Source organism: Myotis brandtii, unplaced genomic scaffold (genome assembly GCF_000412655.1).
Source record: "Myotis brandtii unplaced genomic scaffold, ASM41265v1 scaffold193, whole genome shotgun sequence".
NCBI classification, from domain to species: Eukaryota; Metazoa; Chordata; class Mammalia; order Chiroptera; family Vespertilionidae; genus Myotis; species Myotis brandtii.
Genome location: NW_005357191.1, coordinates 2,160,063 through 2,180,092, shown reverse-complemented (window position 1 = coordinate 2,180,092; position 20,030 = coordinate 2,160,063). Strand labels below are relative to the sequence as shown.

Genomic DNA, 20,030 nt, shown 5'->3' with positions numbered 1-20,030 from the left:
GCTGCCCCGCGGCCAGAGAAACGCCCCGCTCTCGTGTTTCTCAAGTCTTCCCTGCTCTCGGCGGGAGGGGAGCCGTGGAAATTAGCGCTCCCCTTCCGTCCCCCCTCCCCCCCGCTTGTGTCCCCTGGCGGTTAGGTTTGGCCGGGGGACTGGAGAGTGAATGCGAGTCTGCGAGGGGCCCCTGGGGCCGTCAGATGCGCGCCCCCACACACACTTTTTCCTTGGATGGAGGCACGATGTTGAGGCTCTTGGTTCAGGGCAGGTCGAGCTCCCTTCCCTCCTCCTGGGGGAGCGCCACCTGCATGCAGACGGGGGTGCCCAGGGGCGGGGCCTGTCTCGCGGGCTCCGCCCACGAGGAGTGGACTTGGAGAAGGGCAAGGGGACCCCGCGGCGAGGAGGGAAAGTGCAGGGGTGCCAGGCTGGGGGTGCGGCTTTGAGATGTTCGGACTAGCCGGCCAGTAGGCGTGTTTTCTTTTTGAAAGCACAAGGGTTTGTGGGTGTTTTTTAATGTTTAAATATGTAGTATATCCATATGGTTCATATATTTTAGATATAAAAAGTTATCAGCGAAAAGGTTTCCTCCCGTGCAGCCATTTTCCTAGGCCCAACCTCATTAAATAGTCGCATTTAATTTATTTGAATGTATCCTTCTAGGATTTCTTTGTGCAGATACCTGCAAACGTGCATGTAGGTAGTTCCCCTTTCTTTCCACAGGTGGAAGGTCGCCCTTAAAAGTTCTGCCCCTTCGTCCACTTAATCTATCTTAGAGATCATCAGAACACAAAGAGCTTTTTCTAATTTAAATATATTTTATTGATTTTTTACAGAGAGGAAGGGAGAGGGATAGAGAGAAACATCGATGAGAGAGAAACATGGATCAGCCGCCTCCTGCACACCCCCCACTGGGGATGTGCCCACAATCAAGGTACATGCTCTTGACTGGAATCGAACCTGAGACCCTTCAGTCCGCAGGCCGACACTCTATCCATTGAGCCAATATCTATCTATCTATCTATCTATCTATCTATCTATTTATTTATTTATTTTACAGTGCTGTAGTGCTGTGGTATTGGATTAGCTATCCTTTGGATGTTTTGGATGTTCTATAATTTTTTGGATCTAGTCAGGGACATTGGCGCCCCCCCCCCCCCCCCCCCCCCGAGTTTTGTTGCCTCATAATGGCGCATTCAGTGACATACTATGGCATATCTGATCGAGGGTTTTTAAAGAAGTGATTAAGCAATCATAAAATAATTTTTGTTTTCCATCAGTTAAGCCAGTTATTGGTAGATTGTTAAGTACACCAAATCATTGTTATAGCACATGTAGTGTTTAAAAAACAACAACAACCAAGCAGTTTTTCCCTCCTAGACTTGTGTTTATGAGGTTAGTCTGACAGTAGCCTAATAAACTAATTCTGTAAATGACTCTCTTCAGGTCAAGTCTTTGCTCTCTTAGCTTCATAAAATCTCTCAGCCTCTCTTTCAGAACCTCCTTTGCTTAACTTATTCCCAAGAATGACTAGATTTCTTCTCCACTACCAGGTATGAGAATGTTCTATTTCATGTTTTACTTTGAGGAAAAATTGTCTTGAATCCTTATGTCCACTTTTAAGTAATAGAACCAACTCATGTTAACCATTTACTGTTCTGATATTCATAAACTACAAATGCAGTAATAACTAAAGCACAAACTATATTGTTCTCTTACCCTCTGCATATCACTTCTCGCTCACTCCTTAGTCCCAGGTTTTATTTATCCAATTCTCCCACTTCCTAAGTATTCTCTTCTGGGTATACATTTTGTACTCACATTCCCTCGGGTTTTCTCTTTATGAAGAAAGAAGAGCTGGCTTGCTCATCTCCAAGTCAAAATACACTACCTAAGATACAGAATCCAGATGTGACACTTGATGGTAGATTGACCTGGGAAATATGGTTGGTACTGTGGAAATCAGATTAGCTGCTGGCGTGTTGCACCTGTAGCTTGCTGCAGGAAGTGGTTAATAGGCAGCAGTTTACACCAGAGGGAGCCATAGTTGCTCTCTGGTGAGTTGTCTAGGGCGGCTCTTGAGAAGTGGCTCCTGACTCTCTGGGGCAGGGATGGCAAGAATTTAGGGCAGGTTCATACTGTCTGCACGAGCTTCTCTAGGCATTGGTGGTAGAAATGAATGAACAAGTACAGAGGTGCCCAGAGGTCTTGGGTCATGTGTCACTTGGAAGGAGTAGATGGCTTTCTGTGGCTGACACTTTTGACTTACGTAACCAGGCTATTGGGCCATGCTCCCTGTTGAGAAGTGGTTAGAGAGGAATTTTCAATCCAGCCTTGAGAACTTTTTCAAGAAATTAAAACTTTTCTGGCTCTTCATATGCAAGACTTGTGCTTTTGGAATGATTCTTTTTTTGTGTCATGGGGGTCTCATGACTCAGCAACCACATCAGTTGTCTCCCCCCCCCACCCCCAGTTTATATGTTGTTGTATTTATTTTGGTAAGCTTCCTAAATTTTATTTTTTTAACAAGGTAAGGCATGAATAAAAATAAATACCCAAATACTTGCATGTACACACACACGTATACATATGTATATATATATGTGTGTATACATGTATACACACATATATATACACACACACACATACACACACACACACATAAATAAATCATCATGTGAAGATGTAGTACTACATCTTTATTTCATTGTACCTTGAACTTGGAGTTCTTATTTGAAAAAGCTTTTCATGCTTCATGGTACCTTGCTCAAAAAATTTTTATGGAAAAACAGTTTTAGTAGCAGTTACAATTTGAATGAGAAAGATATTCATGAATATCTCTAAAGTTTTTCCATTTAAATATAAAGTTAAGTTTTGCTGGTTTAGTTTCTTAAATAATATATAAAATATACTTTTTACTATAAATGTGTGGGGAAAATCTGACATGATTGATATGTAATTATGACTCTTAAACCACTGTCTAAAAGTTTTCAGTTAGTGGGTTGTAGCAATTCTGGGATGGTGAGACCACATCAGTTATCTTGGTTGGGTTATAATCTCTCAGACATTAGGACTCAGTTCTCTGTCTCTCACTCCATTCTCCCACTGCAGCTAGTATGAGTGATCTCTTAATTTTTTTTATTATGAAAAAATTTAGACATGCAGGATGGTAAAATAGTACAATGAGCTGCATATACTCATAGCTCAGATGCAACAGTTGTCAGGATTCTGCTACATTTGTTTCATCTTTCTCTTTTTATTTTTGATTTATTGAAATATTTTAAAGGAATTTATAGACATAATACCATTTTACCCTAGCATGCTTCAGTCTACCAAAAAAAAAAAAAAAAAAAAAAGAGAGAGAGAGAGAGAGACATTTTAAACAACCAAAATGCCATTATCACACCATCTTAAATTAACTCTGATTCCTTACAGGTTGTCAAACTGCTGTGCCTGTGGTTTGTTTTTATATGGCCTGCAAGCTAAGGATGATTTTTACATTTTTAAAGGGATATTAAGCCCTAGCTGGTTTGGCTCAGTGAATAGAGCATCGGCCTGCAGACTGAAGAGTGGCGGGTTTGATTCTGGTCAAGGGCACATGCCCGGGTTGTGGGCTTGATCCCCAGTAGGGGGCGTGCAGGAGGCAGCCGATCAACAATTCTCATTGATGTTTCTTTCTCTCTCTCTCTCCCTCTCCCTTCCTCTTTAAAATCAATAAAATATATATATTTTTTTTTAAAAAAAGGGATATTAATAAGCAAATAAAAAAATAAATGACATCCCTGGCCAGTGTGGCTCAGTGATTAGAAAGTTGGCCCGCACACCAAAGTGTCATGGGTTTGATTCCTGGTCAAGGGCATGTACCTGGGTTGCAGGTTCGTCCCCAGCCCCAGTCGAGGCGCAAGCAGGAGGCAACCAATTGATATATCTATCTCATCCATGTTTCTCTCACTCTTCCTCCCACCCTCCCTCCCACTCTCTCTGAAAAGCAATGGAAAAAATATCCTCAGGTGTGAGGATTAAATGAATAAATAAATATATAAATACATGACAGAATCAAATGTGGCCCACAAAATCTACAATATTTTCTATCAGGTCCTTTATGGAAAAGTTTACCAACTCCTGATTTAATGGAGTAAGTGATTGTCCAGCATGCATATCTGAGTTTGCTACTTCTTTGCCTTAAACTCCTCAGGATTGAGTCTGGACTCCTTAGTATGATGGGCAGACCGTGGGGCAGCCCTTGTTTTTGCCCACTTACCTATTTGTGCCTGTGCCCTCTGTTCCGGATGCCTGAGGGTGGTAAACACCACATCCTTTATTCTAACTTTTCCCTTTGCTGGAACTATTCTTTCCTGAAGCTCTTCCTAGTCCTTTAAGCAGTTCCATCCCTTCTGCCTCCTCCCTCATCTGCTCTGTGTATGCCTCTGCCATTTTTATCATGTGTTAGTTATTTTTCTGCTAAACTCACCTAGTCTGCAAGCTCCTTGATGACAGGGCCTTGTCTTATCCATCTTTGAGTCCCCAGGACTAGCCCAATGCCTAGGGAAAAGCAGGACATAGATCATTATCTAAGTTCCTTGGGCAACACTCAGTCTCAAGAGATAACATATTAGGTTACATCTTTAGTATTGTGTACAAGAATAATAGTTTATTAAATTCTCTTCATTGCCTTTGCAATTTTAACAGCTTAGTCCTTAGCTATAATAAAATACCATGTATTTGCCCTAGCAGGTTTTGCTCAGTGGATAGAGTATTGGCCGCATCAGACTGAAGGGTCCCAGGTTTGATTCTGGTCAAGGGCACATGCCCAGGTTGTGGGCTCAATCCCCAATAGGGGGCATGTAGGAGGTAGCCGATCAATGATTCTCTCCCATCATTGATGTTTCTATCTCTCCCTCTCCTTTCCTTTCTGAAATCAATAAAAATATATTTTAAAAAGTACTGTGGATTTGGTGCCTTATAAACAACAGACATTTATTTCTCACAGTTCTGGAGGTTGGGAGGCCCAGGATCAGGGCACCAAGGGATCTCTGTAGGGTCTCTTGTAAGAACACTAATCCCATTCATGAGGGCTCCATCCTCATGTCCTAAGAATCTCCCACAGGGTTCCTTCTTAATGCCTTCATCTTTGGGGATTAGGGTTTTAACATTGGAATTTTTTATGGGGGGGGAGGGCACAGAAATTCAAGCCATAGTGTCAGCATTTACTTTAGTGCTAGTTTTATATGTCTTGGTGCTTTTCTGCCTGTGTTTTGTACCTTTTCTTAGTCTCAGTATTGATAAATATGAATCTCATTGCAAACCATCTCTTTCCAGTGAAGATGTACTTTTATATTGATGTGTTTTGATTTCAGTCAAGAGGATTGGGTGAACGATGTTGGGTAATGGAACACTGTGTCCCCACCCAAACAGAGGAGGTTAAATAGAACTGGGACAAGGAGAATGCTGGATTATTTCTGAGGGGTAAGCAGTGAGGTATTTGTGATCATGTACACCAGCTAGTCAGCAGTAAATTAAATAGAGAATCCCAGAGGACATGGAGGGGATTAAGAATTAATCTGTAGCCCTAACCGGTTTGGCTCAGTGGATAGAGTATCGGCCTACGGACTGAGGGGTCCCAGGTTCGATTCCAGTCAAGGGCATGTACCTTGGTTGCGGGCACATACCCAGTGGGAAGTGTGCAGGAGGCAGCTGATCGATGTTTCTCTCTCATCGATGTTTCTAACTCTCTATCCCTCTCCCTTCCTCTCTGTAAAAAAATCAATAAAATATAAATCAATAAAATAAATAAATAAATAAAAATGGTGCCTTGTAAGTTAAAAAAAAAAAAGAATCTGTAAGAGAGTCAAGGGAAAGGGTCCATCAGGGCCGAGGGCCAGTGAGTGCAGTAGCAGAGAGGGATTCGTTCGCATGGCCCATTTAGTGTCAGGCAAGTCACTCCGCAGAAGGCTTCAAGTGCACACTAAGTAGCTTGAGAAGCTTGGCGTTGGGGAATGACCAGGTGTGCACTTTTAAAAACTCTTGACAGCTGTTGGAGGAAGAATTGGATGGGGGTAAGAATGAAGGTAGGGAGACTACAGCAGAAGTTCAGAAGGAATTTAGGAGGGCCTAAACTAAGGCCTCAGCAGTGGGAATGAAGTTGGGCATAGGGACTTGAGAACTGTATAGGGATGAGAGAAAGAGAAGAGCCCTTTTGGTTTAGGTAACTCTGGGGAGGACAGGAATGGATATGAGGGTCTGTAATTGAAGAGGGGTTCTGGGCCAGAGATAAGGCTCTGTGAGATAGCTTGTAGAAGTGATAGGAGCCATGTTTATGCATGGAGCTGCCCAGGAAAGAGTGTAAAGCCAGGAGAGGAACGGTTGGAGATGGAATGGGGCCAGGAACAGCAGGCTGGGGAGTTGGCGCCTGATTTGAAAGAAGCTAATGCAGGGTGGTCTGAGTAGAAGAAATCAGATTGATTAGATAAGGCAGTGGTCAGCACACTGCGGCTCGAGAGCCACATGTGGCTCTTTGCCCCGTTAAGTGTGGCTCTTCCACAAAATACCACGTGCGGACGCACACGTACAATGCGATTGAAACTTCGTGGCCCATGCACAGAAGTCGGTATTTTGTGGAAGAGCCACAGCTTACTCCCAGACAGAAGTACTGGGAGAGGCCATTGTTCCTTTGCTGACACAAAGTCAACAGGCAGACACCATATCTGAGTCTCCATCAATCTGGCTCACACTGTACCCCCTGCCCTAGTGATTCCCTGAGACCCCACCTAAGCTGTTTCCAGTGGTTTTTCCATAGGAATGATGTGTCTTGGCTCATGCTTCAGACTTTCTTAAAATCTCTCAAACAAGCAGCAGCTGGCCTCAGCATGCCCCATACCTCTTGATAAGTGGCCCCAGGCCTGGCATTAGTGGCATTAGTGGCAGCCTGCCTTGGTTCACAGTATGGCCTCTCTTGGACACCTCTAAGCCCAACACAAGAAGCAGCCATTTACAGATTCCTCTGTAGTTTGTGCTGGAAGATCCCAGGCAGGGCACAGGTAGAAGCTGACTTTGTACCTCCTGGGAGGCTCCAGAACCAGTGCACATGGTGGTCAGCTTCAGACCACACCAGATTACAAACCTACTACCTCCATGAGTGACACATGCAAGGGGTGTACTCAGTGAGCACCAAAATCCCACTGAAACAATTCCTGCTCCATAGGGTTGGGTCCTGCACAACAGTGTTTCTGTTGTGGTTGTAGCTGTTCCTCACAGCTGATTAGCCTAGAGCAGTGGTTCTCAACCTGTGGGTCGTGACCCCTTTGGCCGTCGAACGACCCTTTCACAGGGGTCGCCTAAGACCATCCCGCATATCAGATATTTACATTACGATTCATAACAGTAGCAACATTACAGTTATGAAATAGCAACGAAAATAATTTTATGGTTGGGTCACAACATGAGGAACTGTATTTAATGGGCCAGAAGGTTGAGAACCACTGGCCTAGAGGTCAGTTCCTCCCAGTGATGCCTACAACAGTCAAGACTCAACTACAACAGGACAGTGCAAAGAACCCACATGGGTGCACCTGGAGTGCCCAGCTCAAGTAATGGGAGGCTGAGCCACTGGGCCCTACAGGACACCTGCTACACAAGGCCACTCTACCAAGTCTGAAAGACATAGCAGCTCTACCTAATACATAGAAACAAACACAGGGAAGCAGTCAAAAAGTAGAGACAAACATGTCACAAATGAAAGAACAGGAGAAATCTCCAGAAAAAGAAGTAATTGAAATGGAAGGAAGCAAACTACTAGATACAGAGTTCAATGATTAAAAGGATGCTCAAGGAACTTACATCATCAACAATATAAAAAAAGGACCTGTCAGAAATTAAGGATACACTAACTGAAATGCATAATTTATAGGAGCTCTAGCCAGTTTGGCTCAGTGGCTAGAGTGTCGGCCTGCAAACTGAAGAATAATTTACAGGGAATCAACTGTAGAGTAGAGGATGCTGAGAATCAAATAAGCGATTTGGAATATGAAGAAGCAAAAAAGACCCAATGAGAAGAGCAAAAAGAAAAAAGAATCCAAAGTTATGAAAATAGTGTAAGGAGCCTCTGGGACAACTTCAAGTGTATGAACATTTGCATTGTGGGTGTGTCAGAAGAAGAGAGGGAGCAAGAAATAGAAAACTTATTTGAAAAAATAACGCCTAAACTTCCTTACTGGTGAAAGAAACAGACATACAAGTCTAGGAAGCACAGAGAATTCTAAACAAGAGGAATCCAAAGAGGCCCACACCAAGACACATCATAATTTATTAGAGAGTTAGAAACATCGATGAGAGAGAAACATTGATCAGCTGCCTCCTGCACACCCCCCACTGGGGATGTGCCCACAACCAAGGTACATGCCCTTGACTGGAATCAAAACCGGGACCCCTCAGTCCACAGGCTGACGCTCTATCCACTGAGCCAAACCGGCCAGGGCGACACATTATAATTAAAGTGCCAAAAGTTAAAGACAAAGAATCTTAAAAGCAGCAGGAGAAAAGCAGTTAGTTACCTACAAGGGAATGCTCATAATACTGTCAACCAATTTCTCAATGGAAACATTGCAAGCTAGGAGAGAGTGGCAAGAAATATTCAAAGTGATGAAAAGCAGTGACCTACAACCAAGATTACTCTACCCAGCAAAGCTGTCATTTAGAGTGGAAGGTCAGATAAAGACCTTTCCAGATAAGAAAAAGCTAAAGGAGTTCATTACCACCAAACCAGTATTATATGAAATGTTAAAGGGTCTTCTGTAAATAGCAGAAGAAAAGAGATGAAAAATATGAACAATAAAATGGCAATAAATTCATATCTATCAAACAATTGAATCTAAAATAAAAATAAATGAACAAGCAGAACAGAAACACTCAAAGATAGAACATTTTGACAGTTGCCAGATGGGAGGGGGGTTGGGAGGATGGGTGAAAAAGGTGAGGGGATTTAGAGGTAGAAATTGGTAGTTATAGTGTACTTATGGGTGGGTAATGTGCAGCAAGGGGAATATAGTCAGTAATATTCTAATAACTATTAGAATGGGTATGATATTTTTTGGGAGGATCACTTAAATTAATGGCTTATAATTCATTCCTGTACTTAATTACCCTGAATTGGGTATTCAAGCTGGCTCTTGTGGTCTATGATATGCCCCCATCATTTTTTTTTGAGCATCTCCTTAGAACTTCAAATCTCCAAGTTGACATTCAAGAGGCTTAAGGAAGGTCTGCTGTTGTAGCTTTCCCATAACCCCAGTAACTGCAGTGGTAGCTGAACTTTTTTTGTTAGTTTAGAATTTAAAACTAAGTTGCCCCATGTCTAGGAGAAAGTCAATTAATTCGTTCCCCACTGTCAATTGTAGCCAGAGCTCCTGTGGGGAAATTATAATAGACTAGTGCAGTGATGGCGAACCTTTTGAGCTCGGCGTGTCAGCATTTTGAAAAACCCTAACTTAACTCTGGTGCCGTGTCACATATAAAAATTTTTTGATATTTGCAACCATAGTAAAACAAAGACTTATTTATTTTTGATTTTTATTTTATATATTTAAATGTCATTTAACAAAGAAAATCAACCAAATGAGTTCGCGTGTCACCTCTGACATGCGTGTCATAGGTTCGCCATCACTGGACTAGTGGTCTGGTGCACAAAATTTGTGCACTTGGTGGGGAGGTCCCCCAACCTGTCATGTGCCCTGTCACAGTGCAGGAGTCCCGCAATCCATTGCCCCAAAGAGGTAGACCCTGCCCACCCATCCGGGGTCCTTTGGATTGCCCCAAAGAGGTAGGCCGGAGCCGGGGGGAGACCTGCGGACCCCTGGCGCAGGCGCCTGGAGGCCTCTGCCGCGGCCCCGCCCCATCCCTAACGTTGCAAGTCCCCGCCCACCTACGCCTGCTGTACACGCAGCCTCCAGCTGATCAGTTGTTATGCGTGAGGGTGTCCCGACCATTTGCATATTACCCTATTATTTGTATAGATGGGGAGGTATCTAAAGGAGCTCCTGGGCCGCCTCATTCCTCATCTGAGTCTCTTTTGCACGCAACCATCATGCATTGGGGATCATTCCCCTTTCCCTTTCTAGGAGCATTCTTTTCTTCTTTCTTGGGATAGTCCTTTTTCCAATGTCCTTCCCTACCATAAGCGCATTGGTTGGAGCCCAGTGGTCTACTTTCCTTGCTCCCTGCCACTGATTTCTTTTCTGATTTCCCTGGACAGTTTCTAGGAAAACCATCACTTGCTTTTGATTTTTAGCTTCTCTTCCATGGAATGCCGTAAAGGCTATATCCACCAATTGTGACAGATTCATTCCTAGAACTCCATCTATCCGCTGAAGCTTTCTCCTAACGTCCAGGGCGTTCTGTCCAATAAAGGTGATGTTAACCATTTGTGAGTTTTCAGCATCCTGGGGATTTACATCCCTGTACTTCCAGGAAGCCTGATAGATCCTCTCTAAAAACTCAGGGAGGTCCTCACTAGGCTTTTGCTGTACATCCTGTATAATATTCAAACCTTTCTCAAACCTTCTAGTATGCATCTTTTCCAATGCTCCAAATGTACCAGGCCTCTATTATTTGGTCCCAATCTGGCTCAGTGAGGCTTGGTCCCTGCTGGGTTTGGAGTCCCATTTGGGTTCTTCTGATGCAGTCAGTAGGCTTCCTCTGTAGCCTTACCTATTACTAATCTTTCATCTGCTGTTTGCAAGATATTCAAGAGAGCCTGGACAAATCCCCAATTAGGATGATGGGTGGCAAAAATTAATGTAATTAAATCAGTCATTTTCTGGGTGTCCTACCTATAAGAAGCATTAGAATTCCTTCAGTTTAACAAGTCTGAAGTTGAAATTGCCCTAGCTGGTTTGGCTCAATGGGTAGAGCATTGGCTCACAGACTGAAGGGTCCTGGGTTCTATTCCGGTCAAGGGCACGTTACCTCGGGTGCAGGCTCAATCCTCAGTCGGGGAGTGCATGTGGAGGCAGCCAATCAATGTGTTTCTCTCACATTGATAATTCTCTCTGTCTCTCCCTCTCCCTTCCACTCTCTCTAAAAATCAATAGGAAAATATCCTCAGGTGAGAATTAACCAAAAATAAATAAATAAATAGATAAATAAATAAATAAATTTAAAAAATTTAAATAAAAACTATACAAAAAGCTGTGTATAGAGTGTTTTTCTCCCCTATCCCTTCTGCTCTATTCCACCCTCCCCACCCCTTAGAGGTGTAATGGGCTTTATTGTTTTCTGGCTATTCTCATTATTGTAAAAAAACAACAACAAACCAACAGATACGTGCTTGTTTTCTTATTTTTCTAAAACAAAACGTTGACATATATGCTTTTTTACTGTTAGAGGCACCTCTCACTGACATTAGAGTTATCACCAGACAGCCCCTTCAATCAGTGGGAGAAGGCTGTCCCCAACTTTGATCCTTTTCTCATATAAGTGAATTTATACAAGAGATCGTTGCATTGTGAAAAGCCAGTTTATTAAAGCATGCACCTTTATTAAGAAGCAAAGCCAGCAAACCTATTCATCTGGCTCATGAAGTGCAGACGGGCTCTCAGCTCATTGAAGAGCGAGTTGGGTGGGGTCCAAGGTGTTACATAGCCTCCTGTCTATATGTCTCAAATTTCTTCTGCTGAATATTTTGGTGCAGAGTAATTCTCAAGGTCCCTTTTTACTCTGTTGTGGCCTTCCCAGAATTCATGAGAAGCACCTGGCAACTTTATCTTGCCAAGCCTAAGACTGCTGGCTTTTCTGTTTTGGGAGTAAAATAGCCTCTTTTTTCCCCTTCCCCTTTGCCCCTCCCTTTCTGCATTCTCTCATTAGGGAGGTTTTTAACCATTTGCCTTCAAGTGTCCTTGGCTGGGGAAGATAATGGCTTATTATTTACAAGCTGGCTGCAAATTGCTCACACCATTTGGTCTTGTTTTACTCTACCTGTCTCAGTTTCCCTATTCCTCCTGCCCTGGAACCCTGTAACATCACTATACAATATATCCTTGAAATTGCTCCTTATAGGTCAATTATAAAGCTATTCCTTATTTTCTAGTACTCCGTTTTGTATTTGCACCATAGCTTATTTAACCATTCTTCTGTGTGTGGACATGTAGGTAGTTTTCCATATTTTGTAGTTACAAATAATCCTACAATGAATAAGTCTATGCATATATACTTTTGTATTGTTGGAAGTGTATCTTCACTATAAATTCCTATATGGGATTTTTGGATTGAAGTGTAAATGCATACATACTTGTGTTTGAGATTGGCAAATTTCCCTCAACAGAGGTTATGCCAGTTTGTATTCCCAGTAATGTATAAGAGTGCCTGTTTCCCTCACAGCCTCACAACTGAATAGATTGTCAAACTTTTGAATATTTGCCAATCTAATGGGAGAATTAGTATTTTAGTCTAATTATTTGTATTCTTCTACTATTGAGTGAAATTAAAAACACATTTAAGGGCCATTTTAATATTTCTTTTGGTAAATTGTTTGGATCTTTTGCCCATTTTTCTGTAGGATTTCTAGTCTATTTTTCTTCAGCTTTTGAAAATAGTTTATATGTTAAGGGTATTAGCCTTTACGTATGATGTATGTTGTAAATGTTTTCTTCCACATCATTCATTTCTTGATTTTGCTTATGGTATTTGTTGTTGTCGTTAATCCTCATCTGAGGTTATTTTCCCATTGATTTTTAGAGAGAGTAGGAGGGAGGGAGAGAGAAAAACAAAGGAGTGAGAAAGACACATTGATTGATTGCCTCCTGCATGTGCCCCAACCAGGGGCAGAGATCGAGCCTGCAACCGAGGTACATGCCCTTGACCAGAATTGAACCCAGGACCTTTCAATCCGTGGCTGACGCCCTATCCACTGAGCCAAACCGGCTAGGGCTGTGGTATACCTTAATATCTAGTATGGCTACTTCCTCTGAGGGCTCTTCCTTTTCTGTTTTTTCTCTAGCAATTTTTGTTTGTTTATTTTAGGGGATTTGGTTTTATGTCTGTAGAAACATAAAGGCCAAAAGGAATGGATAGAGCAGAGTCCCTGATGTATGTGGAAGCAGGATTCAGAGCACAGCTCAAAGATGTTGGTGCTGATGATTCTGGAATTTCACTGCTCACCCAGTGACATGGACTGTTCTGCCCAAAGTATAAAGAAATGGAGCAAGGAACTAGGCTGTGCCACCATTTCTCCGGAACCTCTGAAGGTTTTTTACCTAATATCATGTGTCATTTTGTGAAGCTTTCTCAGCTGAACCACCTTTGGTTTACTGTCTGCTGAGTGATGTTTTTTTCTTTAAATTATTTTAATGATATTCTGAGTTCCTAGCTTCTTTTCCTTTTCTGTTAATTTTAATTGAGTTCATCATTACAGTCACATGAGCATAAGTTGGATCATAAGTGTCATTCTTTATACATGTCCACTTTTATTGCCTCTGCTTCCTCCTTATGTTTACATATAGAGTTTCTTAAGTAGGACTGACAGAAGTCCAGAGTACTGACCCAAGAGAGTCTGATACCCAACCCAGAGTAAGAGGAGAGATCCATATTTTAACTAAGTCTGATCACAAATGTTTAATTGTCTAAGGTTGGGGGATAAGGAACTTAGAAGTGTTTCTCAGGCGTCAGTTTGTCAGTAGGTGGCTACTGATGGAGTGCCAGCTATGTGTAGAGTACCGTCACAGGAACAAAGTTACACTGTCTGGCTCCTAAACTTTGGAAAGGAATTTACCTTTCCTGAGTCCTGTGCTTTATCTTCAGGTTCCAAATATGATCTAATGACCTGACCTCAAATAAATATCAAAATAGCTTAGTGAAGAGAGCATTTTCATATGTGATTAATAAATAAATAAATAAATAAATAAATATCAAAATAAGTAATAATAGCATATGGCACTTCACCAAGTGACAGACATTGTTCTCAACACTTTACATATGTTCTCATTTAATATTCACCAATAAGGACGCTGTGGTACAAAGAGGTTAAATAACTTTGTCAAAGACACACAGCTAGGTATTTGAACCCAGGCGGAATGATTTTCTTTGCCTAATGGTTTGTGTTTTTGCTTTTGATTTTTGATATTCTCTGACTGTATTTAGCCTCTTCATAAAGTAGGAGTGAAAGTCTTTTTGCCTGGCAGGCCAGAGTGTCCTCTTCCATGTGGAGTTCCTCCCTGGCTACCCTAACTAGCCATTTTACAGGGTCAGAGTTTTCCTTGGAGGGGAAGTCCAGGAGGCCAAACCAACAGGCTTGTTTTCTGTATCATCTCTAACGTGACTATCCTCATGATTTTATAACCACCTCCCTAATACTTCCACTTACCTTTCTCCTCTTCTTTAGTTTTGCCTGTCTTCTGCTGATTATATCTTTTTAACTTTTGTCTTATTAATCTGTCTCCTCTTTTTTAGAGATTTCTTCTACCCTCTGTTTGTTTTTCCATGACTTGGTGTCATTTTTAAAAAACCGATCAATGTTGCCCCTGGTTCTGTACATCATTTCAACCCATTTTAACTCACCCTCACCAGGGGTGGGGAACCTTTTTTCTGCCAAGTACCATTTGGATATTTATAACATCATTTGTGGGCCATACAGAATTATCAACTTCAAAATTAGCTTGCTATATTTAGTCAAACATTGTATTAACTCACCCCTAATGCCTTGAGAGGGCCAGACCAAATGATTTCTGGGACTTACGTGGCCCATGGGCTGGACCATCCCCACTCCTATGCTAGAAAAGCTCTCTGTTTTATTGAAAATACATGGCTCTAGCATTTCAACATTAGCCCTATAGCATCAGAAATTTTGGCATGTCCACTATTGTATCCCAGCAGTTAAAGCACTTGAGTGAATGAGTGAATTTGGATGTAATTCTTTCAGTTTCTTCTAAACAAAGTGAATAAGTATTTTCATTTTCTTGGTTTAGTGTCACATTTCAAGACGAGAGGCACTGAGGATGAGGAATCAACTGAAAAGTGTGAAAATGTCGGAAATGCAGAATCTCTGCGGCTAAAAGTGGAAGGTCTTCACAAGGATCATATGCAGGAATCTAAGGTTGGTGAAACTTGTGATTGGGATAGCAAGGTAGAGAACCAATTGGAAAAGCCTGAGGGAAAAAGAATGATGGAAGACAAAAGTGGCATCAGGGAAAAGATTGGAAAAGCCAAGAACACAGCAAATATAAAGACAGAACAGAAAGACAAGGCATCTGAGAAAAGCTTACATCTGAGCTCAAAGCACGTTACATACCAGACCATCCCTATAGAACAGAGAAGCAGTGAACAAGGCAAATGTGTGGAGAACATCAATGGAAATTCGCATCCCCATCTGAAGCAGGAAACCAGTGCTTTTAAGAAATCTCATAAATGTGATGAGTGTGGGAAATTCTTCAAATATAATTCCCGCCTTATTCAACATAAAATTATGCACACTGGGGAAAAACGCTATGAGTGCGAAGACTGTGGAGGGACTTTCCGGAGCAGTTCGAGCCTTCGAGTCCACAAGCGGATCCATACTGGGGAGAAGCCGTATAAGTGTGAGGAGTGTGGGAAAGCCTACATGTCCTATTCCAGCCTTATAAACCATAAAAGCACCCATTCTGGGGAGAAGAACTGTAAATGTGATGAGTGTGGAAAATCTTTCAACTATAGCTCTGTTTTAGACCAGCATAAGAGGATCCACACTGGGGAGAAGCCCTATGAATGTGGCGAGTGTGGGAAAGCCTTCAGGAACAGCTCTGGTCTCAGAGTCCACAAAAGGATCCACACAGGGGAGAAGCCTTATGAATGCGATATCTGTGGGAAAACTTTTAGTAATAGCTCTGGCCTTAGGGTTCACAAAAGGATCCACACAGGTGAAAAGCCCTATGAATGTGATGAGTGTGGGAAGGCCTTCATTACTTGCAGAACACTCCTAAACCATAAAAGCATCCACTTTGGAGATAAACCTTACAAATGTGATGAGTGTGAGAAATCATTTAATTATAGCTCTCTCCTCATTCAGCATAAAGTCATCCACACTGGAGAAAAACCTTATGAATGTGATGAATGTGGGAAGGCCTTCAGGAATAGCTCAGGCCTTATTGTACATAAAAGAATCCACACGGGAGAGAAACCTTACAAGTGTGATGTCTGTGGCAAAGCGTTCAGCTATAGCTCAGGCCTTGCAGTCCATAAAAGCATTCACCCTGGGAAGAAAGCTCATGAATGTAAGGAGTGTGGAAAATCTTTCAGCTATAACTCACTTCTTCTTCAACATAAGACTATTCACACTGGAGAGAGACCTTATGTATGTGATGTGTGTGGCAAAACCTTCAGAAACAATTCAGGTCTCAAAGTCCACAGGAGGCTCCACACTGGGGAAAAACCATACAAGTGTGATGTGTGTGGGAAAGCCTATATCTCACGTTCTAGCCTTAAAAACCACAAAGGAATCCATCTTGGGGAGAAGCCCTATAAATGTAGCTATTGTGAGAAATCTTTCAATTATAGCTCTGCCCTTGAACAACATAAAAGGATTCATACGAGGGAGAAACCTTTTGGGTGTGATGAGTGTGGAAAAGCCTTCAGAAATAATTCAGGTCTTAAAGTACATAAACGAATCCATACTGGGGAGAGACCTTACAAATGTGAAGAATGTGGGAAAGCCTACATCTCGCTCTCAAGCCTTATAAATCATAAAAGTGTACACCCTGGGGAAAAGCCCTATAAGTGTGAGGAGTGTGAAAAGGCCTTTATCACATACCGAACCCTTATAAACCACAAGAAAATTCATCTTGGGGAGAAGCCCTACAAATGTGATGTGTGTGAGAAATCTTTTAATTACACCTCACTCCTTTCTCAACACAAAAGAGTTCACACTAGAGAAAAACCCTATGAATGTGACAGGTGTGAGAAGGTCTTCAGAAACAACTCAAGCCTTAAGGTGCATAAAAGAATTCATACTGGGGAGAAACCCTATGAATGTGATGTGTGTGGAAAAGCCTATATCTCACACTCAAGCCTTATTAACCATAAAAGTACCCACCCTGGCAAGACACCCTATACATGTGATGAATGTGGAAAAGCTTTTTTCTCAAGCAGAACTCTTATAAGCCATAAAAGAGTTCATCTTGGGGAGAAACCCTTCAAATGTGTCGAGTGTGGGAAATCTTTCAGTTACAGCTCACTTCTTTCTCAACACAAGAGGATCCACACAGGGGAGAAGCCCTATGTGTGTGATGGTTGTGGAAAGGCATTCCGGAACAGCTCGGGCCTCACAGTGCATAAAAGGATCCACACAGGCGAGAAACCCTATGGATGTGATGAGTGTGGGAAGGCCTACATCTCACACTCAAGTCTTATCAACCATAAAAGCATCCATCGTGGGCAGCAGCCCTATAATTGTGAGTGTGGCAAATCCTTTAATTATAGATCTGTTCTTGACCAACACAAAAGGATCCACACTGGGAAGAAGCCATTCAAGTGTAGTGAGTGTGGGAAGGCTTTTAATATCAGATCAGATCTCACCAAGCATAAAAGAATCCATACAGGGGAGGAATCTTTAAATGTGCCAAATGTGGGAAGTTACAGTGGCACATCACAAAAGAGAACTCATGAGGGTGGGAATGTTCTGGATGGGACCAGGATGAGCTTGTCTCTGTAGGAGGCAAAGCTTACTGAGTCTCAAAGAACTCAAATGGAAGAACAATCCTGTGAATGTAAGAATATCTGAGGTCCTTGTTCATGGCTTATAATTTACATGGTATAAACAAAACCATGATCTTTTCTATGCTTCAGTCATAGCCAGCAAGGAAGCCTCCAATGTCAAGGTAGTTGAGCCCTATGTTTCATAATGGGCATAAAACCTATCAAAATGATAGAATGTTAAAATAAAACCTTCAAAATAAGCAGAGATTTCTGGAAAGACAAGGAAACATATGAATGAGAAAAGGGTTTCAATTAGAAGTCACACAGTCACCATTAGAAAGTTCATATTTAGGTAAGTTCTGTGAATCTAAGTGTGGGACATTCAGGTATAGCTTTGAGTCCCAATTATAGATTGGTCAGTGGAAAAATCCCAAGAAGGTCCTCCAACAGGCAAATTCAGGGAGAGATAGGCTTCAGGGAATATAAATTTATTTAATAGTGATCATGGGATAAAAAGAATATAATTGAATGGTTTGGGAAGGAGGTGATGACAAATTCTGAAATAAAATTTGAATTTTGTGGGGAAAGTAAAGAGTGTAAGATAAGAGAGAACCTCGTTAAAAAAAAGACAGGTTGATTGGATTATGCTATTATAATGTGATACACTAGTTGAGTGGGTGAAAGTTTTTTTAAAATTCAAATAAACCCCCTCAATGAATAATAAATGTGTAATGAGTGAAAACCTACAAATAAAAGGTTGTGCCATGGAGAGAAATACAGCACATTCAGGTACTAACAGGACACATCATTATGAATTTGCACAAAAAGAATTGATTCAGGGATTCCTATGAATAGGAATGCTGAGAAGGAGAGCATTTTATTGTAGAAATGAAAAAATTAAGTACCAATAATCAGGGCATAGGAAATTCATGCTTCTTAGTCTTGTAAAATGATTGTGTTGGGCTGTTATTGTAAAGCTTTTATGCACTACATGTGTGTATTGTCTTTTGTAAAATATTATGAATATGTTGTTCAGGGCTTACTCTCTCTTGGCCATGAAGAGACTGATAATTGTGGCAAGGTAAGGTGGAACTCCAATAAAGAAATCCCTCAAAAGTAAACAGGCTGTGCCTGGACTTGAGATGGAGCAGTATGCAGGGAAAGCCGTTGTGTCACATCTTTGTGGGGTACGTTATGCCAGATACAAACCTCGGAGGGCAGCAGGGGCTCATCCCCCAGGGCTAGCAGCTCAGGTCTCAATAGAAGTGAGGTGGTACCTCCACCAGGAGAAGTGCAACATGGATTGAACCTCACATACTGGTGCTGAATCATAACTCCTGGGAATGGGCAAGCTCTTAATGGTAGTCAACACACAAACAGTTCTGTTAGGAACTGATCAAATTTAACAAAATATTAACTTTGTATAAAGCTGTTAACTAGGTAACTCAAAGGGTGACATGAGAATCTTCTGAGTGTTAAGTAACCTATCCAAGAATAGTCTGGGTGGGTCCAGTCTGTAGAGGCTGAATTCCCTGTCAGGTCTCTCTGGTTCCAAAATTCACTCTTTTACAAGAGAAGAATCTCTTGCCAGATAGTGTCCCTGCTCTCTCTAGTAGGACTTCGTGTATCTTGCCACAAAGTTTACATTCCTCTCTCTAGGAGTATAATTTTTTCACTTTGTCTCCAAGCCTTCATCAGTAAATTTAGACAGAGAGGGTAGAGATGGAACTAGGAAAGGGATAGATAATGTATTTCTGTCATTCAACTCCCACTTTGGAATGTCACTACCACACTTGCTCTGTCCTCTCCACATGCAGCACTGGCAAACATGATTCTCTCCATAGACTTGGGTTAATATATTCAGCAAATTCTTGTTAAGGATGTGCTAGGCACAGTCCACTGTCCTGGGCACTGGGCAGGAGGAGTAAATAAAGGATATATATATAGCCAAACCGGTTTGGCTCAGTGGATAGAGCATCGGCCTGCGGACTGAAAGGTCCCCGGTTCGATTCCGGTCAAGGGCATGTATCTTGGTTGCGGGCACATCCCCAGTGGGGAGTGTGCAGGAGGCAGCTGGTCGATGTTTCTCTCTCATCGATGTTTCTGACTCTCTATCCCTCTCCCTTCCTCTCTGTAAAAAATCAATAAAATATATTTTTTAAAAAAAGGATATATAAGAGAGAAAGTCCATAAGCAAAGCTACCCCAATGGATGCTGAACGAAAATGCAGTGCTCAGAGGAAAGTGAGCATCATTATTGGTCAGGAAGAAGAGGTAACAGTGGTATTTGGGCCAGACAGTTTATTTTTTTATTAAGAGGGAGGATTGGGAAATGGGTTGGCCTGATGAAAGGCATCAAAGCTCACACATCCTTCAGAGTGGCCAGTC

General features: G+C 41.9%; 1 protein-coding gene across 1 annotated transcript; it reads left to right on the top strand.

Annotated features, from left to right (window-relative positions):
- Positions 1–1,530: 1,530 nt before the first annotated feature.
- On the top strand, positions 1,531–18,806 carry ZFP62 (ZFP62 zinc finger protein). Its single transcript, XM_005864936.2, has 2 exons — positions 1,531–1,544; positions 14,943–18,806. The coding sequence occupies exon 2, from the start codon at positions 15,056–15,058 to the stop codon at positions 17,657–17,659; it is 2,604 nt and encodes an 867-aa protein (XP_005864998.2). The 5' UTR covers positions 1,531–1,544; positions 14,943–15,055; the 3' UTR covers positions 17,660–18,806.
- The last annotated feature ends 1,224 nt before the right edge of the window (positions 18,807–20,030 follow it).

Excerpts from the sequence above, each read along its gene's own strand:
- ZFP62 (XM_005864936.2), top strand. The coding sequence starts at position 15,056 with ATGCAGGAATCTAAGGTTGGTGAAACTTGTGATTGGGATAGCAAGGTA.